Source organism: Dioscorea cayenensis, chromosome 4, assembly GCF_009730915.1.
Source record: "Dioscorea cayenensis subsp. rotundata cultivar TDr96_F1 chromosome 4, TDr96_F1_v2_PseudoChromosome.rev07_lg8_w22 25.fasta, whole genome shotgun sequence".
Lineage (NCBI taxonomy): Eukaryota > Viridiplantae > Streptophyta > Magnoliopsida > Dioscoreales > Dioscoreaceae > Dioscorea > Dioscorea cayenensis.
Genome location: NC_052474.1, coordinates 9,024,532 through 9,052,196, shown reverse-complemented (window position 1 = coordinate 9,052,196; position 27,665 = coordinate 9,024,532). Strand labels below are relative to the sequence as shown.

General features: G+C 38.1%; 1 protein-coding gene across 1 annotated transcript; it reads right to left on the bottom strand.

Annotated features, from left to right (window-relative positions):
- Window positions 1-341: 341 nt before the first annotated feature.
- Window positions 342-3,255, bottom strand: LOC120258055 (cysteine-rich PDZ-binding protein-like). The gene is made up of 4 exons (XM_039265393.1): window positions 3,167-3,255; window positions 2,948-3,065; window positions 989-1,080; window positions 342-683 (listed from the first exon to the last, which is right to left on the bottom strand). The coding sequence occupies exons 1-4, from the start codon at window positions 3,180-3,182 to the stop codon at window positions 619-621; spliced, it is 291 nt and encodes a 96-aa protein (XP_039121327.1). The 5' UTR covers window positions 3,183-3,255; the 3' UTR covers window positions 342-618.
- Between the last annotated feature and the right edge of the window lie 24,410 nt (window positions 3,256-27,665).

The window sequence follows — 27,665 nt, the reverse complement described above, 5'->3', positions numbered from 1 at the left end:
ACTTTTGACTTTTGAGAGGAGTTCTTGTATTAGCTTTTGATTGACAGGTAGTTTGGTTGATGTTTGAAGAGGTTGTAAGGATTATTTTACCAATTTGCCATTGGTGGGTTCTCTGTTTGTCTATCTATGATTCTATATAATATATGGTTCAAAAAAAAAATATATATATATATATAATTATCCATTTATCCTACTAAGATTTAAGAGAAAAAAAAAAATCTTTTACTAGATTATTATTAGTTAAAATTTCAACACAAGAAGATTATATGCCACTGAATTGATATTTATACGCAGAGTCTTTTGGAGTACCAATTCAAAGATTAACTGAGAACTCATTTACATCTTCAGTAGAAATTGGCATACGGTTATTACTAAAAACAGTGAATAGTCCTCATTTACATTGCAAGTGATTAGGACGAATTAGTAATATTGTTCCCCCTGGTAACAATCACATTAAAAAAGTCAAAAGCATGCCTGTTTTTTAAAATAACCAATGTTGACACAGAAGGAGTTCACCAGTAAAGGTGAGTGATTTTGTTTTACATCTGCAGCAAACTTCCAATTCACAGATCAAAGCAATTCTGAGAATGTGAAGCATATTGACTGCCGCCATTTATATCATACATTGCTTTGCTTGTAGAACTTCGTGTCAATAACCTGCTTCCCACACATGGCACAGACCCCTGTATATAATCAGGGTAAAGAGCGCATAAGTAAATCAGGAATATCAAAATTTTGTTTGCATTTTCTTGCTGTTAGTCTGTTGGTTTCTTATGAACCAATTTTGTCATCTCAGGAATGCCAGTTATCCATGAGAATTGAATGGCATAGTGGTTGGCATGACACAAATAAAGAAGAATATGATTTGGAAGCATGTAACAGAAAAAAAGGCACTAGTTTAAAGCATGACAACAGATAAACAAACATTATAGATTTCAGGCAACAGTTATTCAAAATAGTAATAGAAATCAGGCATCGAGTTTCTTGCCTTTTGAGTATGCACACGTATGGCAGTATTTGGCATCTTGGTGGACTTGCTGCTTGCAAATTATGCATTTAGTATTTCCATAAGGCGTCCATCTGCAAAATAAGCAAACAGGGCATGTAAGACCAGCAAAATGGAACTTCAGTCATGGAAAGAAAGGAAGGTGCCAATTTAATCATGTATGTCACGGAAAGAAACATTCTGATCTCAAGGTGGGAATGAAAAGGGCTCCTATAATATCATATCTTGACTCAATAGAGTATTTAGAGTTCAAACAAAAACCCATTTCACTGAAATATGCCATCCCTGTTTTTGCCCAAGGGTCATCCTTCAGGCAAGGTTCATATTTGGGTGTACTATATATTTTATGTGGTGGGTATAACCATAAATAATTTTTAAACCAAACCCTGCATTAGAAATTAGTTGTAACTTTGAATATCAAAACATAAACCCACAGCTTTAGATATAAGGGTATGCTCCTTTGACAACCATGTGATGGTGCATTTTGTAAACAAAACTTATTGACAGCAACTACTATGTTTATATAATTTTTCATTATAACGCTTGTTATAACAGAAGTTCAAGGCTTTAAACTGATGGTATCATCATCAAGTTTTAATAATGATGCCTATTTAACCATCAAAAGAAATATGTGAGTGGATGGGGTGATCTAATATAGGGTTGGCTTGGGGAACTGGTAGCATGTCAAATTCCAGGGTATTAGTGATGTGATACAAAAAACGGACCCAAACTGATTCCTCTTTGGGTACAAAATATATGCCAATACGCAATCCAAATATATGCCCACATCCCATTGACCAAGTATAGGTCACATTAGTGATTAGCAGTTTGTACTAACAACTAATGCCACCAAGGAAAGCCCACAACTTACTAGAGCCCCACACAGTCCTATGCTAATAAAAAGGCACCAAGGGTTTAAGAAGGTGGATATGAAATCATGAAACAGCTTGCTAGCATGGGGAGTTTAACAAATAGAAAGTGATTCAGGCCCTGGTTAGATCCTTTTATGCCCATTACACAGAGGCCATCTTAAACTTATGGCCAAGCATATTAATAAGGCGTAATTAGTAACATAGATGTCGATATGCATACCAGTACATCACATACAAACTTATTAAATCATCACTTAAAAAACATGAGTTGATTTCTATCCTCAAACCCTATTTTAAGTGCATGAGGTGAAACAAGCAGAACAAACAAACAGCATAATGGCCTCAAGCGATCTTTCACAAATTTTATCAAACCTGTCTTTCAGAAGGGTTTTTAGTAAGAAGTACACGAAGATTTAATTGAATAATATAAACTTTCATATAATTTACAATCTTAAATTTTCTTCAAGTGAGGCTATCCAGGTGGAAGGTCGTAGAAAAGGGAATGGTGGACCAAGAAACTATTGCACAAAACTTTGCGCAAGAATATGTCTGTGCTTTGGTTTATCAAGTCCTCTGGCCTTTGATAGATTCATAGACCAATATGGAAGGGAATGATTCATGTAGATAACCCCAAAGAGTTGGGACAAATTGTTGTTGTTGTTGTCATCTATGGAAAAAATAACTTTTGAGACTTTCTTGGGGATCTAATTGGATTGTTTTTTATTATTGTTCCTTTTAACACTCAACAACCATTCCTTTTCTATGTTTCATTACACGAGATGCTTTTCTGATGAAACAATTACCATAAATTAGGGTTCATAGATTTCTAGATCTTCCTATATCATAGTGCAACTCGAAATTCTAACTAAATTTCAACCTGTAAGAACAAATAAGCCAGTCAATTCATCATGAAGAGCAAAACAACGCAAACAATGACACCATAAAAAAAATCATCACAAGAACCCTAGCACAACCGGCAAAAACACAATAACCACCCAAATCAAATCAAACAACAAATAAAAAACACAGAATTAAACAAAGCTAATAAGAAGTATGAAAAACAAAGAACCTCTGCTTCTTGGAGAGGAGCTTGTTCTCATTGATCTTGCGACCACCGCCTTCGGTGGTATTGCTGGCACCCTCCTTCCACTTATCGGGAACGATCACCTTTGAGAGCTTCTTCTGGCCTGCAATACAATGAGAGATGGATCAATGGAGCAAGAAATCAAAGAATTACTGCAACTTTAGGAGGAAACGAAGCCGGAAGAGAAGGGAATTGGGAACTCACACTTGTCGCACACCATCGTGATACAGCCCTAAAAATCCAATTTTTCCCTTCAGAGAGGTTAGATAAGAATCTTTGGTTCTATGTATATATATACATATACATATATATTGCACATATGCCCTTGTCTAATTCGGAATTTGTGAAATGCCCATTAATAACTCTGACATATAATTTATAGTTATATTCAAACATGTTAGATTTGAGATTGGTTTATATGTTTTTTTTTTAAGGGTATGTGGTTAAAATAAAAATCATATTGAGATTTACCCTCAAGCCTGTCAAAATTTAAAATGAAAACAGTAAAAAAATAATACTTATTAAAAATGTATAACTAACAAAAACATGTTGAGATTTATGTCAAAAAAATTAGGGGAAGAGGATAAGAAATATGGCTTCAAACCTTGATGCTAATCCTAAAGTTGGGTTAATAGTTAGAATATTTGCATGCACTGGCCCAAGCCCAAAAAGATCACTGCACATTTTTATTTCTCTTGTCATAAAAAAAAAAAAATTTACGGTGCTAAGTCATAGGCGGACCCACATGGGTGGCAGCCCGGGCTGGCCGGCCGGAAAACCTTAGAAGAACTCCATCAGATAAGGTTTAAATCTGGATTAAGGAAAGGAAAGCCCAAGGTGAAAACGTGGTTGGGACACAGTATGTTTATTATGAAGATTGATTTTTATTTAAACCTGGGTTGTACCAAATTTCCAGGTCCGCCACTAGTCATAAGTCAAATTAATGCCAATTATTATAGGTCTATTAGTATAAGTTCTCTATGTAAAGTATTTAGTATTTCATTGAGAATGCAGTTCAACTCTCAAACATCAGCAGTGATGAGGATACATGTGCTGCGTAGTTTCATGATTACGCTTCATGCATGTATATACCATGACACATGACTTGTTCATGTATTTAAAAAACAAAAAATCAAATTAACATAACAAAGTTTAGTTGGCAACAAGGATTCAGATTTAAGCTTACCTACATTTACTATTATACAATAATATGAGTTTGAACTATTATCTTGTTATTTATTTGTTTGTCTGATTTGACTGATTAATCATATAATGTTTTATATTGTATCTTTTCTATTTTATTAACCATATATTGTTTTTTTTTAAATGTCTTGCAACTCCAAAATTTCTTCCTAGTTCATCATAGAAACTGTTATTATTATTGTTGCTGTAATTATCACTGTAGTGTTCAACATATATTTAATTTCTTTGAGTTAATGAGTGAGTTCCAACCTGCCTTGAGCAGAATAAAGTTTAATTATTATTAATTTTTTGACAAATTAATTAGTAAAAAATAAAAGACATAATTTAAGAGAGCGATCTAATCACATTTATACAGAGGTGGCTCAAAAAAGAGTATAAAAACAAAATATAACTTTTTGATGAATTAAGTGTACTTTAATTCATCAAAATCCAGCCCACTGTACATGGAAGTGTTATGTAATTATGTTCAAGGATAAAAGTACGTACAAGGTACATCATGAAGTAAATAAAATTTAGTTCATTTTAACAAGTGGAAATTGCCAAAAAAAAACCCTACAACTTTGCCAAATTGTCAAACAAACCCCCATAGTTTCGGAATACCCAAAAACCCCTTCCTTTTCAACTCCACGATTTTGAAACCCCAAAAATACGTAACTTGGCATTAAACTGAGTGTATTTAAAAATTTTATGGACTAAAATGCCCTTGCAGACGGAAGTCGTAGCGTCACCCATTTTCGGTGGTAGTGAGAGAAGTGGGTGGGTTTTTCTTAGGCATTACAAACTGCTTGTCTTTCTCTCAACTCGCTGACTCACCAACTCGCTCTCCGCCTCTTTCTTCCCACCCCAGACTCTTCCCTTTCCACGCTGCCTCAAGAAGAAGTCCTGCAAGTATTCTAGATTTCAGTCACTTTGCGCCTAAGGTATTCATTATGGTTTTTGTTAACTATTCCATACTAAGAGACATTTTTTTCGGTTTTGGTTTGTGATTTTGTTTTTGTTGGAAGACATCAAGCTTTCGTGGGGATTAATCTACTGGGGTTTTGTTAGTCCGCAGGAGATGTCTCGCTAGGGTTTTTGTTTTGTTTTACATTTTCGCTCATGTATACTGATCGAAATGGTTTTCCGATTGTTGTGCTTTTGTGTAATGTTTATAATCTACGCTACTGCTCGCTTGATATGGTTGCATAGCTTGTAAAAACGAGGACTCCGCTTAAACAATGAGCTTTCACCGCTTTAGGGTTAGTTCGTCTCCGCTTAATTATTTCGTATCTCCGCTTAATAGTATACGCCATCGCTTAAAAATGATATCGTTGTTTAAGAACCGAGTGTTTACCGTTTAACAAATTACATTTCCGCTTAACAATGCGCTATTATTGTCGCAGCTTTGTGATTACTGGGCGGCCAATCTAGTTAACGGGCGATGCTACTCGACACCCTCAGAGTGGAGACCGTGGGCTGAATTGAAAGTTCACATGATCCTCGACATCGGAGATCATCCGAAGGACACCGCTCACACGATTTCATCGAGTCTGGAAGTCAGTATACCAAGAGCTGGCCCTTCGACTCTCTCGCGGGTAGATACGATAATCGCACCAATAAATTCAGGGATCTGGGGAAAGCATCCGACTTTCGCGACCAAGATGTGGCAATCGTTCTTACCTGCGCTGCATGGGGAGGCGATCGTGTTTAAGAAGAAAACACGGCCACTCAGAGAGGTATTTATCGAAGACGTACGAGAGACGCGAGACTCCATCGGGAGCACTCTTCAAAGAACTCGATCGACGTAGGGGAGAAGAGGAGAATTTTGTCAAACCATCACGATGCGTACTCTCCCGGGTACAATCCTCTTCCCAAATACCTCCCCGCTTTGGCTCCTAATCGGATCGCTGATTATGTCGATGATCTACACCGAATGGGCGCTACGCACGGGCGCAAGCGACGCAAGTGGCTTATGGAGGACATACCACAATGCCGCTACCCGAGTGCAATCTAGATGCTGCGGGGAAGAAGACCAACACCGGGTATGTTAAGGGTTGCACGCGTGAGCGCTTAACATCCCGGGTTTTACTGAGTGACCGGGAACCGGAAAGAAAAGTCCGTTTTTGCAAGATCCCAAGGATGCTGCTGCTACGGTGAAAATACTTTCACCGGAAGCGTGATTTATGTAGACGAGTTTGTCATCTCTCGGAGGAAAAAGAGGTAATAATTCAAAAAAATATTTTTGTTTTAACTCGAGACGTTAACGCTTAACCATGTCATTTACCGCTTAACTTTATTCATCTATCGCTTTAAAAATTATAACTTACTCGCTTAACTTTGTTCAACTACCGCTTAAACTTTTGGTTTAATGTTTAATTTTGTTTGTTTTATCGTTTAACACAATAGGTTATAACGCTTTAAATATACTGAGTTACATATGTAAATATAGTTTTAATTGTTTAAACTAAATAATTTCGCTAAGATTGTTTGCTTTACACATGCTAGTTTCCCCGAGCTGAGTTCCGCGAATGCCTGATGAAGAAGTATTTGTTCAGAGCCAACCGCTTTGGGTCGGATGCTATTGCTCCCGGAACCGCTTGCTCAAAGGCAAGATGAGTAGGGCAACCTCTTCCTGCGCTACTGGACGCCGGCTCTCCCTCGCTTCCAGTCAAAACGCATCTCGCCGAGGCCGAGAAGCCCTCCCCACCCCCGCCTCGACCGTGCTTCCCCCGACCGTCGCCCCCGAACGTGCGGCGTCCACCGCACTAAGCGAGGATGTCACCGCAACTCTCACGCAGTCTTGCAGATTTTGATGATCGAGTTCCCTCGGCATTGTCGCTCGGGTGGAGGCATTGGAAGGCCGGTCACAGCCACAATCGATCGCGCCTTCCTTCAAACAAATGAAGCACTCGGGACTGATACGCTCGCTCGGAGTTCGACGCACGAGGACATCATCGGGTGGCCCTTCAAAGACGGCCTCATTCAAGAAGCTTGCAAAAAGAGGAAAAACAATAATGCCTCCGCTTTCACCCGCGTCTGGGCCGACGATGAAATAATAGCGACACTCATCGCGCAGCAGCACCATCGGTACCGATGTTGTTAACGCTGATGACATGCCCATCACGGTGGAGGAGATCGAAGATGGCGCCGAAGTTTGCCGCGTGGAAAAAGATCGTCGACTCATTGTTGACGACATCATGCATACGCTGGAACCTGGCGCTGACAATGCAGGCATCAAAGATGGACACAATCCATGAAGAAGAACAACCGGACAACGCTGTGTCTCCCATCGATCGTCGCTGCCGCGGAACTCACGGTTGAGAAGGTCGTTGAGTCTATCCTCAACGGTGGAATTACTGATGGAACCAACGGTTGACCGCGCCGCATCGGGCGCACACAATCCCACAAGAACAAGAAGCATGTAAAGAAGTGTCTCCCTGTTGATGCTCTTGCGTCGTGCCCCCATTAAAGGGAAGCCAATAAAAAGTAGAAGAACTTTGGGAAAGTCTTCATTCCGAAGAAAAAAAAATACGTTGGCCAATCCCGCCTCAATAAGTACGAGAGTGAGTTGATAAGGATCTTCCTCAACACGCCCTATGGACAAATTAAGTTTGAAGTTTTTATGATATTGTTTAAAACTGCTTTTTAGTTACCATTTAAGTAGGAGCGTTAACGCTTTAAAAATTTCTAGATAACATTTAACTTATAAGTGATACCCTTTTAAATATTACCGCTACTGCTTTAAAACATTCAATATAGAATTTAAAGTTTATACTTTAACGCTTTAATTTTATACTTACAACATTGTTTACATGTCTTTGTTCCGCTCAACCACAGAGACTGCGTCAGTGGAAGAACGACTGCCGCACGACCACACCCGGGCCAATCTATTCGACCCGCTCGAGGGAAGGAGACGGGTCACGGACGTACGTGATGGACGACTCGTATGTATCTTGCAAAAGATGACGAGCGTAGTGCCATATCGCTATAAGAGGCGCGCCCATCACACGCACAATCGGCCTTGTTCATGTCAAAGCGTGGCGACGACGCATACGAATCCACGATGGCTATGATTGGAGATGCCGCTGCAGCAACTTGCATGAAGTGGACATCGCTCATCCTCCCGAGCAATTATGAGTGGCCACTTCCATGTCGTCGTCGCCCCTCGACAATGAAAAAACAAGAATACATGCATTATTCTTCATGCCAAAGCGAAGAATACGATAAAAAACGCTGCTAGAAATGGTAAGTGCTTTAATAATTTGTGTTTGTGTAATAGTGTTCAGTAAATAATCGGCATTCTAATATGAACTTGTATATCTCGACAGTGGAACCTATTCGACATCTCAGTACGACATGGAGTTGGGCGAGTCGGCGATCAGAAAGTACCCGCTTGTTCACGCACTAATCGAAGCCCCACGATGTAAAAAGGAAGTGTCGATCGCAGCCGCCTACGCTCATGCGGTTTATCGAGTGAGTTACTCACCGGTGAGAAGCTACGGGTACTGCAGACCGACGTCCCTTATCTCGCGACAAGGTATGTTTCCGCATACTTAGGGAGGGGAGGGCAGCTGCATCACACCAGAGGAGTCTTCGCAAGCGGGTTCTTAGTCATTCTTTTCTATATTTAGTATACACGATTCTTTCTTTAATAATCCAGATTCATTGTTTAACATACACTTTCAAAGTGTTTAAGTATATAGTTCATTGTGTAAAATATCAATGTAATTAGTTTAAACTCCGCTTTTCATCTGTAAAACGAACCCGAGGGGAGTAGTACGTAAGCGGGTCATAGTCATCAGATAGGTGTAATAGTTTCAAATGTAAACCAGCTTTTAAATTCAATTCATTTTTCGTAAGAACATGACAAATTTTTGTCAATGTAAATGTACATGTATCTAAATTCAATTAAATTCATTCTGCTTTCGCTTTTTGAGGTTCCGTTTCGTTGGATGATATTGTAGTCCGCAGGTACATTATCGGGGTAGGGTTCTGCTTTCATTTTCATTTTCATTATCGGCTAATATCAACATTCATTTTAACTCGTATAATGATAACTTTTCGCCCTTTTAACTTTCGCTTTTCTCGTTTAAGTTTAGGTTTCTCTGTTTAAATTTAATATTTTCTGCTTTAAAAATATCCTTATTATTTAATAATATCAATGTAATTACAACAAAATATACTTAATATTTTCTGTTTAAAATATCCTTATTACTTAATAATCTCTTATAGAGTGTAATGTAATGTTCCGATTTTTATGTGCGACGGGAGTGGAAACGCTGGGGAACCGAGCGTGTATTAATTGACGCTTCAAAGCACCATCCCGTCAGTACATTTTAAGCGGATACAAAATTTATTTTAAACGATAAAAATAATAGCTTAAACGGAGAATAAAAATATTTAAAACGTAAGAGATATATTTAAATATAAAGTTCAATATTTAAACAATAATAAGAAGTATATACACAATGCCTAGTCGGGCACATGATTCATTCCACGATCCGCGATCATGACCCGAACGCAGCAATGGCTACAACGCAACTCTGCGACCTCTGGACGCCACGACTCGATCCTCTTTCGCCTCAGGACACCCTGTGTCGCTTTCGTCACAAAGTGTCAGCAAACGCAGTCACGATTTTCATCCATCGGCTCGCTCATTGTCCTGTATGGGGAATATAGCTTCCTTATACGCCATTTTTGAAGTCGAAGCTTCCTTCCACAGATCACCCGTGTTTCTCGCTCTTCAAGAATTTGAAGTCAAAAATTCCTTTTGATCAGCAAAATTCCTAAGTGCGCTCTCGAAATGTTCAACGCCTTCAAAAACATCTGTCCAATATCCAACGACAACACTTCACTGATCGGATGAGGAAGGAAGGCATGCCACACCCTCGAGCTCGCCATGATGTGGAAATGTTACCGCCAGTCTCAATTCCTCGCCAACACTTTTAGTTTAAACGAACACGATCAATATTTAAACAGAGACACAAAATATTTAAACGATAAACATAAATCTTAAACGTTAAAACAAAAAGTTAAATAATAAGTTAATAAGTTAATGGAAACTTGATAAATGTAAACAGTGACAGGGATAATAAACAATAATTAACTTCTACAACTATATAAACATAAACGAGAAGAAACTTACAACGAGAAGAACTCGTTTTCAGTAGGATACGATGCCACATCATCTGTCTCAACAACAAGATCAACAACAGAACATTTGAAGATGGAGTGCACGTGACACATGCTACTGAAGTCAACCTCGCTTTTATATGAGACATACTGCTTTTATGTCCATCGAGTGTGATAAACTTCACCCGACACGGAAATATCGAGACCCCATCGCCACATATTTCCCAGCCTAACACCGATTCCCAAGAAGTCACTGCGGAACATTAGCACTCGTCCTCCCCGTTGTATCTAGCAATAGCACAAAAACTCTCCATAATTTAACTCGGAAGAGCTAAAATCGAATACACCAAATGAGAAGAAGAAAAAAGAAGAAGAAGAAGAAGAAGAAGAAGAAGAAGAAGAACAAGAACAAGAACAAGAAGAACAAGATATGAGCCTTCTAAACTTTGTTTGAGAAAAAGGCAAGCGTGAGGCATTGAAAAACTATGCATAAAGAAAGTTATGATTGCGCTCATTTTTCCCCACCTTTGCAAGGGCAAAAAAGGAATTTCATATCGTGGACCCACTTCAACTTACTGCTAGGGGGTTAAAAAGGAATGTAAAATATAACGGAGGGTCATCGGGTGCAAAAGTTGAGGGGGTTTTTGGGAAGTTTTGAAAAATTACGAGGGGATGAATGTAATTTTCCCTCTAATTAATCTGTACATGTATCTAAATTCAATTAAATTCATTCTGCTTCGCTTTTGAGGTTCCGTTTCTTGTTGGATGATATTGTAGTCCGCAGGGTACATTATCGGGTAGGGTTCTCGTTTCATTTTCATTTTCATTATCGGCTAATATCAACATTCATTTTAATCGTGATAATGATAACTTTTCGCCTCTTTAACTTTCGCTTTTCTCTGCTTTAAGTTTAGGTTTCTCTGCTTTAAATTTAATATTTTCTGCTTTAAAAATATCCTTATTATTTAATAATATCAATGTAATTACAACAAAAAAATATACTTAATATTTTCTCGCTTAAAAATATCCTTATTACTTAATAATCTCTTATAGAGTGTAATGTAATGTTCCGATTTTTATGCTGCGACGGGAGTGGAAACGCTGGGGAACCGAGCGTGTATTAATTACGCTCAAAGACCATCCCGTCTGTACATTTTAAGCGGATACAAATTTATTTTTAAACGATAAAAAAATAATGAGTTAAACGTAGAATAAAAATATTTAAAACGTAAGAGATATATTTAAATATAAAGTTCAATATTTAAACAATAATAAGAAGTATATACACAATGCCTAGTCGGCAATGATTCATTCCACGATCCGCGACATGACTCGAAACGTGGCAATGGCTACTAACGCAACTTGCGGACCTCGGACGCTACGACTCGATCCTCTTTCGTCTAGGACACCGAGTTGCTCTTCTCGTCACAAAGTGGTCGCAAACGCAGTCATGATTTTCATCCATCGCCTCGTCATTGTCCGTATGGGGAATATAGCTTCCTTATACGCCATTTTTTTGAAGTCGAAGCTTCCTTCCACAGATCACCCTGTTTCTGCTCTTCAAGAATTTGAAGTCAAAAATTCTTTTGATTGCAAAAATTCCTAAGTGCGTCTCGAAATGTTCAACGCCTTCAAAACATCGTCCAATATCCAACGACAACACTTCACTTGATCGGATGAGGAAGGAAGGCATGCCACACCCTCGAGCTCGCCATGATGTGGAAATGGTTACCGCAGATTCAATTCCTCGCCAACACTTTAGTTTAAACGAACACGATCAATATTTAAACAGAGACACAAAAATATTTAAACGATAAACATAAATCTTAAACGTTAAAAACAAAAAAAGTTAAATAATAAGTTAATAAGTTAATGGAAACTTGATAAAATGTAAACAGTGATGATGGATAATAAACAATAATTAACTTCTACAACTATATAAACATAAACGAGAAGAAACTTACAACGAGAAGAACTCGCTTTTCGTGAGGATACGATGCCACATCATCTCGCTCCCAACAACAAGATCAACAATGTAACATTTGAAGATGGAGTGCACGTGACACATGCTACCGGAAGTCAACCTCGCTTTTATATGAGACATACTGCTTTTTATGTCCATCGGGTGTGATAAACTTCACCGACACGGGAAATATCGAGACCCCATCGCTCACATATTTCAGCTAACATCGATTCCCAAGAAGTCGCCAGTGAACATTAGCACTCGTCCCCTCCCCGCTAGTATCTAGCAATAGCACAAAAACTCTCCATAATTTAATCGAAGAGCTAAAATTGAATACACCAAATGAGAAGAAGAAAAAGAAGAAGAAGAAGAAGAAGAAGAAGAAGAAGAAGAACAAGAACAAGAACAAGAAGAACAAGATATGAGCCTTCTAAACTTTGTTTGAGAAAAAGCAAGCGTGAGGCATTGAAAAACTATGCATAAAGAAAGTTATGATTGAGCGCCATTTTTCCCCACCTTTTGCAAGGGCAAAAAAGGAATTTCATATCGTGGACCCACTTCAACTTACCGGCGGGGGTTAAAAAGGAATGTAAAAATATAACGGAGGGTCATCCGGTGTGCAAAAGTTGGAGGGGGTTTTTTGGGAAGTTTTGAAAAATTACGAGGGTGAAACATGAATTTTTCCCTCTAATTAACTGCATATGTATCTAAATTCAATTAAATTCATTCTGCTTCGCTTTTGAGGTTCTCGTTCTTGTTGGATGATATTGTAGTCCGTAGGGTACATTATCGGGTAGGGTTCTCGTTTCATTTTCATTTTCATTATCGGCTAATATCAACATTCATTTTAATCAGATAATGATAACTTTTGCTCTTTTAACTTTCGCTTTTCTCGCTTTAAGTTTAGGTTTCTCTGCTTTAAATTTAATATTTTCTTGCTTTAAAAATATCCTTATTATTTAATAATATCAATGTAATTACAACAAAAAAATATACTTAATATTTTCTGCTTAAAATATCCTTATTACTTAATAATCTCTTATAGAGTGTAATGTAATGTTCCGATTTTTTGTCATGCGACGGAGTGGAAACGCTGGGGAACCGAGCGTGTATTAATTACGCTCAAAGACCATCCCGTTGTACATTTTAAGCGGATACAAATTTATTTTTAAACGATAAAAATAATGCTTAAAGCGAGAGAATAAAATATTTAAAACGTAAGAGATATATTTAAATATAAAGTTCAATATTTAAACAATAATAAGAAGTATATACACAATGCCTAGTCTGAATGCATTCATTCCACGATCCGCGATCAGTGACTCGAAACGTGGCAATGGCTACTAACGCAACTTCACGGACTCTGACGCTCACGACTCGATCCTCTTTCGCCTAGGACACCCAGTGTTGCCTTCTCGTCACAAAGTGATCGCAAACGCAGTCATGCATTTTTCATCCATCGGCCTCGTCATCTGTCGCATGAGGGGAATATAGCTTCCTTATACGCCCATTTTTGAAGTCGAAGCTTCCTTCCACAATCACCCGGTGTTTCTCGCTCTTCAAGAATTTGAAGTCAAAAATTCCTTTTGATTGCAAAAATTCTAAGTGCGTCTCGAAATGTTCAACGCCTTCAAAAACATTGTCCAATATCCAACGACAACACTTCGACTGATCGGATGAGGAAGGAAGGCATGCCACACCCTCGGGCTCGCCATGATGTGGAATGTAAGCTGCCGGATTCTAATTCCCTCGCCAACACTTTAGTTTAAACGAACACGATCAATATTTAAACAGAGACACAAAAATATTTAAACGATAAACATAAATCTTAAACGTTAAAACAAAAAGTTAAATAATAAGTTAATAAGTTAATGGAAACTTGATAAATGTAAACAGTGACAGGGATAATAAACAATAATTAACTTCTACAACTATATAAACATAAACGAGAAGAAACTTACAACGAGAAGAACTCGCTTTTCGAGGGATACGATGCCACATCATCCGCCCTCAACAACAAGATCAACAACGTAACATTTGAAGATGGAGTGCACGTGACACATGCGCTGGAAGTCAACCTCGCTTTTATATGAGACATACCGCTTTTATGTCCATCGGGTGTGATAAACTTCACCTCGACACGGAAATATCGAGACCCCATCGCTCACATATTTCACTAACACCGATTCCCAAGAAGTCGTAGCAGTGAACATTAGCACTCGTCCCTCCCCGTAGTATCTAGCAATAGCACAAAAACTCTCCATAATTTAATCGGAAGAGCTAAAATTGAATACACCAAATGAGAAGAAGAAAAAAGAAGAAGAAGAAGAAGAAGAAGAAGAAGAACAAGAACAAGAACAAGAACAAGAAGAACAAGATATGAGCCTTCTAAACTTTGTTTGAGAAAAAGCGATGTGAGGCATTGAAAAACTATGCATAAAAGAAAGTTATGATCGAGCTATTTTTTTCCCACCTTTTGCAAGGGGCAAAAAGGAATTTCATATCGTGGACCCACTTCAACTTACCGTGAGGGGTTAAAAAGGAATGTAAAATATAGCTGAGGGTCGTCCGGGGTGTGCAAAAGTTGGAGGGGATTTTTGGGAAGTTTTGAAAATTACGAGGGTGAATGAGAATTTTCCTCTAATTAATCTGTACATGTATCTAAATTCAATTAAATTCATTACTGCTTTCGTTTTGAGGTTCCGTTTCTTGTTGGATGATATTAGTACCGCAGGTACATTATCGGGTAGGGTTCTCGTTTCATTTTCATTTTCATTATCGGCTAATATCAACATTCATTTTAACTGTGATAATGATAACTTTTTCGCCCTTTAACTTTCGCTTTTCTCTGTTTAAGTTTAGGTTTCTCTCGTTTAAATTTAATATTTTCTGCTTTAAAAATATCCTTATTATTTAATAATATCAATGTAATTACAACAAAAATATACTTAATATTTTCTCGTTTAAAAATATCCTTATTACTTAATAATCTCTTATAGAGTGTAATGTAATGTTCGATTTTTTTATGTGCGACGGGGAGTGGAAACGCTGGGGAACCGGCGTGTATTAATTACGCTTCAGCACCATCCCGTTGTACATTTTAAGCGGATACAAATTTATTTTTAAACGATAAAAATAATAGATTAAGCAGAGAATAAAAATATTTAAAAGCGTAAAGAGATATATTTAAATATAAAGTTCAATATTTAAACAATAATAAGAAGTATATACACAATGCCTGAGTCTGCACATGATTCATTCCACGATCCGCGATTGTGACCTGAAGCGTGGCAATGGCTACAACGCAACTTCACGGACCTCGGACGCTCACGACTCGATCCTCTTTCGTCCCTAGGGACACCCAGGTTGCCTTCTCGTCGCGGGCGGTCGCAAACGCTAGATTCGCGATTTTCATCCATCGACTGCGTCATTGTCGTATGGGAATATAGCTTCCTTATACGCCATTTTTGAAGTCGAGCTTCCTTCCACGATCACCTGGTGTTTTTCATTCTTCAGGAATTTGAAGTCAAAATTCCTTTTGATTGCAAAATTCGTAAGTGCGTCTCTGAAATGTTCAGCGCCTTCAAAACATTGTCTCAATATCCAGCGACAACACTTGACTTGATCGGATGAGGAAGGAAGGCATGCCACACCCTCGGGCTCGCCATGATGTGGAGCATGTAGCCGCGCAGTTACGAATTCCCGCCAACACTTTAGTTTAAACGAACACGATCAATATTTAAACGAGACACAAAATATTTAAACGATAAACATAAATCTTAAACGTTAAAAACAAAAAGTTAAATAATAAGTTAATAAGTTAATGGAAACTTGATAAAATGTAAACAGATGAGTGTGGATAATAAACAATAATTAACTCTACAACTATATAAACATAAACGAGAAGAAACTTACAACGAGAAGAACTGCGCTTTTTAAGTAGGATACTGATGCCACATCATCCATCCCGACAACAAGATCAACAACGGAACATTTGAAGATGGAGTGCACGTGACACATGCTACTGGAAGTCAACCTCGCTTTTTATATGAGACATACTGCTTTTATGTCCATCGGGTGTGATAAACTTCACCCTCGACACGGGAAATATCGAGACCCCATCGCTCACATATTTTATCAGCTACTGATTCCCAAGAAGTCGCTGCAGTGAACATTAGCACTCGTCCCCTCCCGTTGTATCTAGCAATAGCACAAAAACTCTCCATAATTTAATCGGAAGAGCTAAAATTGAATACACCAAATGAGAAGAAGAAAAAGAAAGAAGAAGAAGAAGAAGAAGAAGAAGAAGAACAAGAACAAGAACAAGAAGAACAAGATATGAGCCTTCTAAACTTTTGTTTGAGAAAAAGCAAGCAGGAGGCATTGAAAAACTATGCATAAAGAAAGTTTTGATTGAAAGCCATTTTCCCCACCTTTTGCAAGGGCAAAAAGAATTTCATATCGGGACCCACTTCAACTTCTCGTGAGGGTTAAAAGGAATGTAAAATATAACGGAGGGCTGTCCGGGGTGTGCAAAAGTCGAGGGGTTTTTGGGAAGTTTTGAAAATTACGAGGGGTGAACAGTAATTTTCCCTCTAATTAATCTGTACATGTATCTAAATTCAATTAAATTCATTCTGTTTCGTTTTGAGGTTCTGTTCTTGTTGGATGATATTGTAGTCCATAGGTACATTATCGGGTAGGGTTCTGTTTCATTTTCATTTTCATTATCGGCTAATATCAACATTCATTTTAGCGTGATAATGATAACTTTTTGCCCTTTAACTTTCGTTTTCTCCGTTTAAGTTTAGGTTTCTACATGTTTAAATTTAATATTTTCTGTTTAAAATATCCTTATTATTTAATAATATCAATGTAATTACAACAAAAATATACTTAATATTTTACATGTTTAAAAATATCCTTATTACTTAATAATCTCTTATAGAGTGTAATGTAATGTTCCGATTTTTATGTGCGACGGGAGTGGAAACGCTGGGGAACCGAAAGCGTGTATTAGTGCACGCTTGACAGACCATCCCGTTAGTACATTTTTAAGCGGATACAAATTTATTTTTAAACGATAAAAAAATAACGAGTTAAGCAGAGAATAAAAATATTTAAAACGTAAGAGATATATTTAAATATAAAGTTCAATATTTAAACAATAATAAGAAGTATATACACAATGCCTAGTCGGCATGCATTCATTCCACGATCTGCGATTGTGACACGAAGCGTGGCAATGGCTACAACGCAACTCTGCGGACCTCGGACGCCACGACTCGATCCTCTTTCGCCTAGGACACCCAGGGTTGCCTTTCTCGTCACTGATGCAGTAAACGCGATTCGCGATTTTCATCCATCGGCCTGCTCGTTTCTGCATATGGGAAATATAGCTTCCTTATACGCCCATTTTTGAAGTCGAAGCTTCCTTCCACGAGTCACTCGGGGTGTTTCTCGTTCTAGAATTTGAAGTCAAAATTCCTTTTGATTGCAAAATTCCTAAGTGCGTCTCTGAAATGTTCAACGCCTTCAAAACATTGTCCAATATCCAACGACAACACTTCGACTGATCGGATGAGGAAGGAAGGCATGCCACACCCTCAGGCTCGCCATGATGTGGAACAGAAGCGCTACCAGATTCTGAATTCCTGCCAACACTTTAGTTTAAACGAACACGATCAATATTTAAACGAGACACAAAAATATTTAAACGATAAACATAAATCTTAAACGTTAAAAACAAAAAGTTAAATAATAAGTTAATAAGTTAATGGAAACTTGATAAATGTATGATGAGTGGATAATAAACAATAATTAACTTCTACAACTATATAAACATAAACGAGAAGAAACTTACAACGAGAAGAACTCGTTTTCAGTAGGATACGATGCCACATCATCTGTCTCAACAACAAGATCAACAACAGAACATTTGAAGATGGAGTGCACGTGACACATGCTGTTGGAAAGTCAACCTCGCTTTTATATGAGACATACCGCTTTTTATGTCCATCGGGTGTGATAAACTTCACCCCGACACGGAAATATCGAGACCCCATCGCTCACATATTTCGACTAACACTCGATTCCCAAGAAGTCGTGCCGTGAACATTAGCACTCGTCCCTCCCGTTGTATCTAGCAATAGCACAAAAACTCTCCATAATTTAATCGAAGAGCTAAAATTGAATACACCAAAATGAGAAGAAGAAAAAGAAGAAGAAGAAGAAGAAGAAGAAGAAGAAGAAGAACAAGAACAAGAACAAGAAGAACAAGATATGAGCCTTCTAAACTTTGTTTGAGAAAAAGCAAGGTGAGGCATTGAAAAACTATGCATAAAGAAAGTTATGATTAGGGCCTATTTTCCCCACCTTTTGCAAGGGCAAAAAAGGAATTTCATATCGTGGACCCACTTCAACTTACCGGCGGGGGGTTAAAAGGAATGTAAAATATAACGGAGGTGTCCGGGGTGTGCAAAAGTTGGAGGGGGTTTTTGGGAAGTTTTGAAAATTACGAGGGGTGAACAGTAATTTTCCCTCTAATTAATCTGTACATGTATCTAAATTCAATTAAATTCATTCTGTTTCGTTTTGAGGTTCTGTTCTTGTTGGATGATATTGTAGTCCGCAGTGGTACATTACTCGGGTAGGGTTCTCGTTTCATTTTTCATTTTCATTATCTGCTAATATCAACATTCATTTTAATCAGTATAATGATAACTTTTTGCCCTTTAACTTTCGTTTTCTCTGTTTAAGTTTAGGTTTCTCTGCTTTAAATTTAATATTTTCTGCTTAAAAATATCCTTATTATTTAATAATATCAATGTAATTACAACAAAAAAATATACTTAATATTTTCTCGCTTAAAAATATCCTTATTACTTAATAATCTCTTATAGAGTGTAATGTAATGTTCCGATTTTTATGTGCGACGGGAGTGGAAACGCTTGGGGAACCGAGCGTGTATTAATTACGCTTCAGCACCATCCCGTTGTACATTTTAAGCGGATACAAATTTATTTTAAACGATAAAAATAACAGTTAAACAGAGAATAAAATATTTAAAAAGCGTGAAGAGATATATTTAAATATAAAAGTTCAATATTTAAACAATAATAAGAAGTATATACACAATGCCTAGTGAAACGATGATTCATTCCACGATCTGCGATTGTGACCGAAACGCTGGGTAATGGCTACAACGCAACTTGCGGACCTCGGGACGCTTACGACTCGATCCTCTTTCGTCTCAGGACACCCAGGTTGCCTTCTCGTCACAGGCGATGCATACGCGAGTCGCGATTTTCATCCATCGACGTCGTCATTGTCGGTATGAGGGGAATATAGCTTCCTTATACGCCATTTTTGAAGTCGAAGCTTCCTTCCACAGTCACCCGGTGTTTCTCGTTCTTCAGTAATTTGAAGTCAAAATTCCTTTTGATTGCAAAATTCCTAAGTGCGTCTCTGAAATGTTCAACGCCTTCAAAACATTGTCCAATATCCAACGACAACACTTCAGCTTGATCGGATGAGGAAGGAAGGCATGCCACACCCTCAGGCTCGCCATGATGTGGAACAGAAGCGCTGCCAGATTCTGAATTCCTGCCAACACTTTAGTTTAAACGAACACGATCAATATTTAAACAGAGACACAAAATATTTAAAGCGATAAACATAAATCTTAAAGCGTTAAAACAAAAAGTTAAATAATAAGTTAATAAGTTAATGGAAACTTGATAAAATGTAACAGTGATGGCGGGGATAATAAACAATAATTAACTTCTACAACTATATAAACATAAAGCGAGAAGAAACTTACATGACGAAGAACTCGTTTTCGATGAGGATACGATGCCACATCATCCGTCTCAACAACAAGATCAACAACGGAACATTTGAAGATGGAGCTGCACGTGACACATGCTGCGGAAGTCAACCTCGTTTTTATATGAGACATACCGTTTTTATGTCCATCGGGTGTGATAAACTTCACCCTGACACGGGAAATATCGAGACCCCATCGCTCACATATTTCAGCTAACACTGATTCCCAAGAAGTCGTCAGTGAACATTAGCACTCGTCCCTCCCGTTGTATCTAGCAATAGCACAAAAAAACTCTCCATAATTTAATCGGAAGAGCTAAAATTGAATACACCAAATGAGAAGAAGAAAAAGAAGAAGAAGAAGAAGAAGAAGAAGAAGAAGAAGAACAAGAACAAGAACAAGAAGAACAAGATATGAGCCTTCTAAACTTTGTTTGAGAAAAAAAGCAAGCGGGGAGGCATTGAAAAAAACTATGCATAAAAGAAAGTTATGATTGGGGCGCCATTTTTTTCCCACCTTTTGCAAGGGCAAAAAGGAATTTCATATCGTGGACCCACTTCAACTTACCGGGCGAGGGGTTAAAAGGAATGTAAAAATATAACGGAGGTGTCATCGGGGTGTGCAAAAAGTTGGAGGGGGTTTTTGGGAAGTTTTGAAAATTACGAGGGGTGAACAGTAATTTTCCCTTTACCTATTGTTTACTCTTTTGCCCATCTTGACCACAGGTGAAAATTATGGCCTTCTCGTACTTAGCTCTAATCATCTATCATGTATATTATTATTTTATTTTATTTATAACCATTATTATTATATTTAATAAATTTGTGATTTATTCAATTTTTATTAAGATATATTATTTATATAAATTATATATGTATAAAATAGATTTCATGCAAATGAGCTCTAGAAATTCAAACACATGCAAATGATGTTAGAGAGAGCTAAACATCCTACCTGAGATTTGTTTGCAATAAACGCTGTGATGAACTCGCTATTGCTAAGTAAACAATAATCTAAGAATAGCAATAATAATGCTAAATTCATAAAGATAAACACAAATCTCACAAGTTCCAACACAGAGAAACCAAAGCAACAAGCAAGATAGTGACTAAGCTCCTTACAATGCCTTATTACACAGCCAAATTAAGTAGATCAACTTCAATAAGCAGCAAGAAAATAAGAAGATAAAAAAGTTTCATACTCTCTTCTGAAACCCTATATTTCCTCAGCTTTCTCCTTGGCGAGCCAAGCGTCTAGCTTTCATTTCTTTCACGCCTCCCCTAGCTCAGACCATCACAAATTAATTCCTTAAAAAGAGTATTCTCTCTCCTCCGCCTTGAACTCATGTGCCTCACTCATTTTTTGTTCCTATTCTTTGATTGGCTCTTGCACCCCAGGACAATTCCTCCACATAATTAATACTCTTCCACGTGTTTTTTGGTCATTCGCTAATCCCACTCCACCAAGCCTTCATTAACATAATTCATGTCCAGGTGTTCATCCTTCATTAGCTAATCACACTTACCCCTACGTTCCTCCTTGTGAGCAACTTGTGAATTGTCCACGTGGGGTTGCTTCATTAATACCTTGCATAGGAATGTAACATTACCTTGGCCATTCAACATAACCTTGTCCTTAAGGTCCAAGAGTGGTTATTGAGCTTGCAGGCTATGAAGATCCTCCCATGAATTCTCTTGTTGATAACCTTGCCTATTGAACTAGCACATGTGGTGTAGCTTGATTACCCCAAAGAAGAGTTTGAAATTGTAGCAAATAACCAGGTTGAATGATCTAACCCTGTTTGTCTATATGTGTAGGCGAACCACAAAACTCTGAGGTAGTAAACCATGACACTTCTTCAGTAAAGCAAACATGGAACACTGGGTGTATATGAGCTTCATTTGGTAATACAAGCTTGTATGAAAAAATACTTATTTTTCTAGACCACCTCAAATGCACCGAAATAGTGCATACTTAACTTTTGATGGCGTTGGGGGTGTGTAAAGTGTTGTCTATACAGTTGTAATTTGATAAATACAACTTTACCCAATATAATAAGATATCTCTATTTGTTTAATTAGCATTTGCCAAACTTTCATGTGGTCTCAAGCATGCACTAGATTCTGTTTGAGTTGTTATAAGATGAGATCCCACTGTCAGAGGGTCTTGATTATTTGTGGAGTAAGCTAGTTGGTAAGGTGGATAGATTGTGCTAGAATGCGCAACTATGTTATACCAGAACTCGACCCAAGGTAGTGTTGTAAGTTGATTGAAGAAGTTGCTAAGAAGGAGAATTGGTCAGCGGAGGTCAAATGGGAAAATGAACTTTGACCTCACACTTGGTGTGTTAACCAGTGTAGTGGAGAGGAAATCCTATGCTCTTTACAACTAATGAATGAGCTAGAAGATCTACTAACCAATAGGTGAAGAAGTTTAATTAGTCTGTAGTGTTGTGTCGCTTCAAAGTATGTTTCATATATCCTAGATTAACTCTCTAGTGTACTCAGAGATTGTCTGTGTCTTGGAACTTTATCCAAGATATTAAGTTATTATTATTTTTTGAAGAAGTATGTGTTTTGTATTAGAGAGGTTGGTGTACTCTCTTCATCTACTACTTTTCCAGTTTTTTAATGAAATGTTAAGCAGCAGAGAAAACTACTGAAAAACCTCTTGCTCTTCTTCCTAATTTTATCAGTGATATTTTTCACTCTACAGCTATATTAGACTAGCTGATCTTCAACAGTGGTTTCAGAGCTTGTGGTTCGGCAGCAATAGATGGTGACGAACGGCAGCAACTCAGAGCTATACCAAGCTATCTTCAATGGAGAAGATTATGATCTTTGGTGCTTGATGATGAAAACCTTGTTCAGATCACAATAACTCTGGGATCTTGTTGAGAAAGGATACTCTAAGAAAGAAGATGAGGCAAAGGTGAGAGAGAACAAGAAGAAGGATGCCAAGGTGTTGTTCTTTATACAACAAGCCCTCTCTCGGCCTCTTCTAGCCCGTATTGCTTTTGCAAACACTGTAAATGAGGCGTGAACTATCTTGAAGAAGGTGGTTCAAGGGAACCCTAAGGTTGTGGCAGTCAAGCTTCAGACATTGAGACAAGATTTTGAAAATTCCAGATTAAAGAGCAATGAAGGAGTTCAAAGCTACATTACAAGGGTTTTGGAACTAGGAAATCAGATGAAAGGCTTAGGAGATACCATTCCATAAGCTATGGTGTTTGGAAAGTTGCTATGGAGCTTAGAACCCAAGTTTAACCATGTGGTCACTGCCATTGAAGAGTCCAAGGACCTTACGAAGCTTACTATGGATGATGTGAGCGGTTCTTTACTAGCTCATGAAGCTAGGTTGGCAAGACAAGCGGATGACCAGGTTGAGAAGGAAGAGAAAGCACTTCATATCAGGGGTGAAATATCAAGTGCTAAAGACAAAGAAAAGGCACCCTGTAGAGGTCGCGGGAGGGGTTTCTCTATGGGAAGGTCGCATGGAAGAGGAAGAGGCAAAGGTACTGAAAATAGACAAAACTATGGTGAATAGAGAAGCTATAATTAAAGACAACATTCAATGTCATTTGTGCAAAAAATTTGGACACATGAAGGTGGGCTGTTGGTTTAGAGATAAAAACTCTGAGAAGGGTAATACTCTTGTTGCAGAGGAGAAGGAATTGAGCAATCTTTTCATGGCTCAACTTGATGGAGAAAATCAGTGCACTTCGGTGTGGTTAGTGGATAGTGGTTTGCTCTAACCACATGTCCGAGAACAAGGAGTTGTTCAAAAACCTTGATGAGTCTCAGAAGATTTCAGTCCGACTCAATGACGACAAAGAAATTCAAGTTGAGGAAAAAGGAACTGTGGCACTTGTTGGAGTTGGAGGCAAAACAAAATTTCTGCACAATGTACAGTATGTGCCGGGTTTAGCACAAAATCTATTGAGTGTTGGTCAGCTCTTGGTAAGTGGATACTCAGTTACCTTTACTGAAGACACTTGCATCATCAGGAATGCCAATACTGGAGATGAGCTGGTCAGTATAATCAAAACCAAGAATAACATGTTTCCTTTAGATGTGTCCATGGTGGGAAGGATCAATGTGGCGATGAATGTCAAGGAAAGCTCAAAATTGTGGCACCTGTGTTATGGCCACCTGATTTTTGGTGCTTTAAAGGATCTAAAATACAGAAGGATGGTGTTAGGACTGCCGAATATTACTGTGTTACATCAGTGTGAAACATGTGTGATGGAGAAGTAGGTTAGAAGACCATTTCATAGAAAGAACACCGGCAATGCCAATGCGCGCTTACAGCTTGTACACGCAGACGTCTGTGGACTATTACAGACTAAATCTCTTAGTGGCAGTCGATATTTTCTCTTGTTATGACCATAGTCGAATGTGTTGGGTGTACTACTTGAAACAAAATTCATAAGTCTTTGAAGTATTTCAGAAGTTTAAACAAGAAGTAAAGATGCAGTCAGGGTACAGAATTAAAGTCTTGCGCACCAACAGGGTAAGAGAATTTACAAGCCATGAGTTCAATTCATTTTGTGAGAAGCACGGGATCATTAGGCAACTCACCACACCTTATTCTCCACAACAAAATGGAGTCTCTGAAATGAAGAATAGGACTATTGTGGAGATGGCTAGATCCTTGATGAAGCACTGGAACCTTCCAAATAAGCTATGGGCTGAAGTTGTAAACACGACAGATGTATCTCTTAAACATCTCGCCTACAAGAGCTGTGAAGAACAAGACTCCTTATGAATCGTGGCATGGAGTTAAACCCATTGTAAGTCACTTAAGAGTATTTGGTTGCATTGCTTATTCTCTAATTCCCTCTCATAAACTTCAAAAGTTGGATACAAGGTCTGAAAGATGTGTATTCATAGGTTATTGTTTATACTCTAAGGCCTATCGTTTGTATAATCCTACTACATGTAAAACTATAGTGAGTAGGGATGTAGTCTTTAATGAGAGTGCAGGTTGGGATTGGAGCAATAAGTCTGAAGGAACCCGGTTGATCATGTATGAAGATTCAAGTGAAGACTTGTGCAGTCAAGTGGAAGAAGAAAGTTCACCATCAGAATTACCAATGGTTGAGTCAATTGAGCATGATGAAGTACCTCCTATTGATGCAGATGCAGGAACAAGGTCACACTCATTGCAAACTTCAGGAGAAGAATCTCCAGTTAAGAAGATGAGAACAATAAAGGAGATCTACAAGACCTACACTTTTGCTCTCATCATTGCTGATCCAATCACTTTTGAAGAGGCAGCTAAAACTAAAGTTTGGAAGGAAGCAATGAAGGAAGAGCTGGCTACTATCAAGCACAATGACACATGGGTTTGGTGGAGCTTCCACCAAACAAGAAAGTGGTGAAACTGAAGTGGATATTTAAAACAAAATATCATCCAGATGGGAGAATTCAGACACACAAGGCCTGTTTGGTTACAAGGGGTTATACACAAGAAGCAGGTGTCGATTTTGATGAGATTTATGCACTAATCACTAGAATGGAGATAATGAGACTTCTCTTGGCCCTTGCTACACAGTGGAGATGGGTTGTGTATCACTTTGACGTCAAATCTGCATTCTTGAATGGAGATATACAAGAAGAAATCTATGTTGAACAACCACCTGGTTATGAAGGCATTGGAGAAGAAACCAAGGTGCTAAAGCTAAAAGGGCTCTATATGGCCTAAAACAGGCACCTAGAGCCTGGCATGCAAAGATTGATAGGTATCTTCAAGATCATGGCTTTGTGCGCAGCTTGAATGAGCATACACTTTACAAAAACTCAGATGGAGATGGTCACATGTTACTTGTCTGCATTTACGTAGATGACATTGTGTACTTAAGCTCTTCTCAGACAATGGTGGAGGAATTCAAGCTTGAAATGCAAAAAGCTTTTGAGATGTCAGATTTGGGCCTTCTGAACTACTTCTTGGGATTGGAGGTAAAACAACGTGAGAATGGAGTGTTTATAGTGCAGAGGAGATATGCTGAAGAAACACTCAAATTGTTTAAGATGAATCAATGCAAGGCTACAATAACACCAATGATCATAGGTGAAAAATTACAAGCTGATGATGGTTCAGGAAGCACTGATTCTAGAAGCTACAGGAGTTTGATCGGTAGGCTACTTTACTTGACTCATTCTCATCCTGACATTGTGTACATTGAGAATGTTCTTTCAAGGTTTGTTAGCAAGCCAACAAAGCAGCATTTAGGTGCTGCAAAGCATTTGTTGAGATATATTGTGGGAACTGTTAATTGTGGTATTTGGTATACTAAGACCAATGAATGTAAACTGCAAGGATTTATAGATAGCAATTGGGGTGGATCGATTGAAGATAGAAGGAGTACATCTGGTATGGTATTTGATCTTGGATCAGGTGCTATTCCATGGGGTTCAAAAAAGCAAGATGTCACTACTCTTTCAACTACCGAAGCCGAATATATAGTTGCAACGGCGGCAGCTTGTCAAAGTGTATGGTGGATGAGGATGCTGGAGGATTGTGGGATGAAGCAAAGTCAAACAATTGAAATATGGTGTGATAATCGATCCACCATTGAGATTACAAAGAATTCTGCGCATCATGGACGAACCAAGCATATAGATATACGGTATCATTTCATTCGCAGCTTAGTGTTGGAAGGGAAAATTGTTTTGAAGCACTGCATATCAGAGGATTAGAAGGAAGATATTTTTACAAAATCTCTCCCTGTGAAGAAACATAACTATCTAAAGATGTTGCTGGGAATTGTAGAGTCTTCAATCAAGGGAAGGTGTTGTAAATTGATTGAAGAAGCTGCCAAGAAGGAGAATTGGTCAGCGGAGGTCAAATGGGAAAATAAACTTTGACCTCACACTTGGTGTGTTAACCAGTGTAGTGGAGAGGAAATCCTATGCTCTTTACAGCCAATGAATGAGCTAGAAGATCTACTGACCAATAGGTGAAGAAGTTTAATTAGTCTGTAGTGTTGTGTCGCTTCAAAGTGTGTTTCAGATATCCTAGATTAACTCTCTGGTGTACTCAGAGATTGTCTGTGTCTTGGAACTTTATCTAAGATATTAAGTTACTATTATTTTTTGAAGAAGTATGTGTTTTGTATTAGAGAGATTGGTGTACTCTCTTCATCTACTACTTTTACAGTTTTTCAATGAAATGTTAAGCAGCAGAGAAAACTACTGAAAAACCTCTTGCTCTTCTTCCTAATTTATTCAGTGATATTTTTCACTCTATAGCCATATCAGACCAGCTCATCTTAAACAAGTAGTATTTTAACCTAGCACCTCATATTCGCAAAAGTGAAATAGCATAAGGATTACTCTAAACAATTGTTTAGAGTTTCAAATGGGCCATCAAATTGTGAGAGATAAGCGGATGACATAGCCACAATGGTGCCCATGATATGAAACAAATGCTGCCAAAATTTGCTCATAAACACCTTGTCTCGGTCACTAACAATGGCCTTAGGGAACTCTATGGTGTTTAGCCATATTACTGACCAAAGCTTTCACAACTTGTTGGCTAGTAAAATCCGATTTTAATGGAATAAAATGTGCGTACTTTGAGAGATGATCAATTAC

Coding starts and splice junctions, on each gene's coding strand:
- LOC120258055 (XM_039265393.1), bottom strand. Junction 1,081..2,947: donor CTCCTCTCCAAGAAGCAGAG/GTTCTTTGTTTT, acceptor CTTATTTTGCAG/ATGGACGCCTTATGGAAATA. Junction 684..988: donor TACGTGTGCATACTCAAAAG/GCAAGAAACTCG, acceptor GATTATATACAG/GGGTCTGTGCCATGTGTGGG.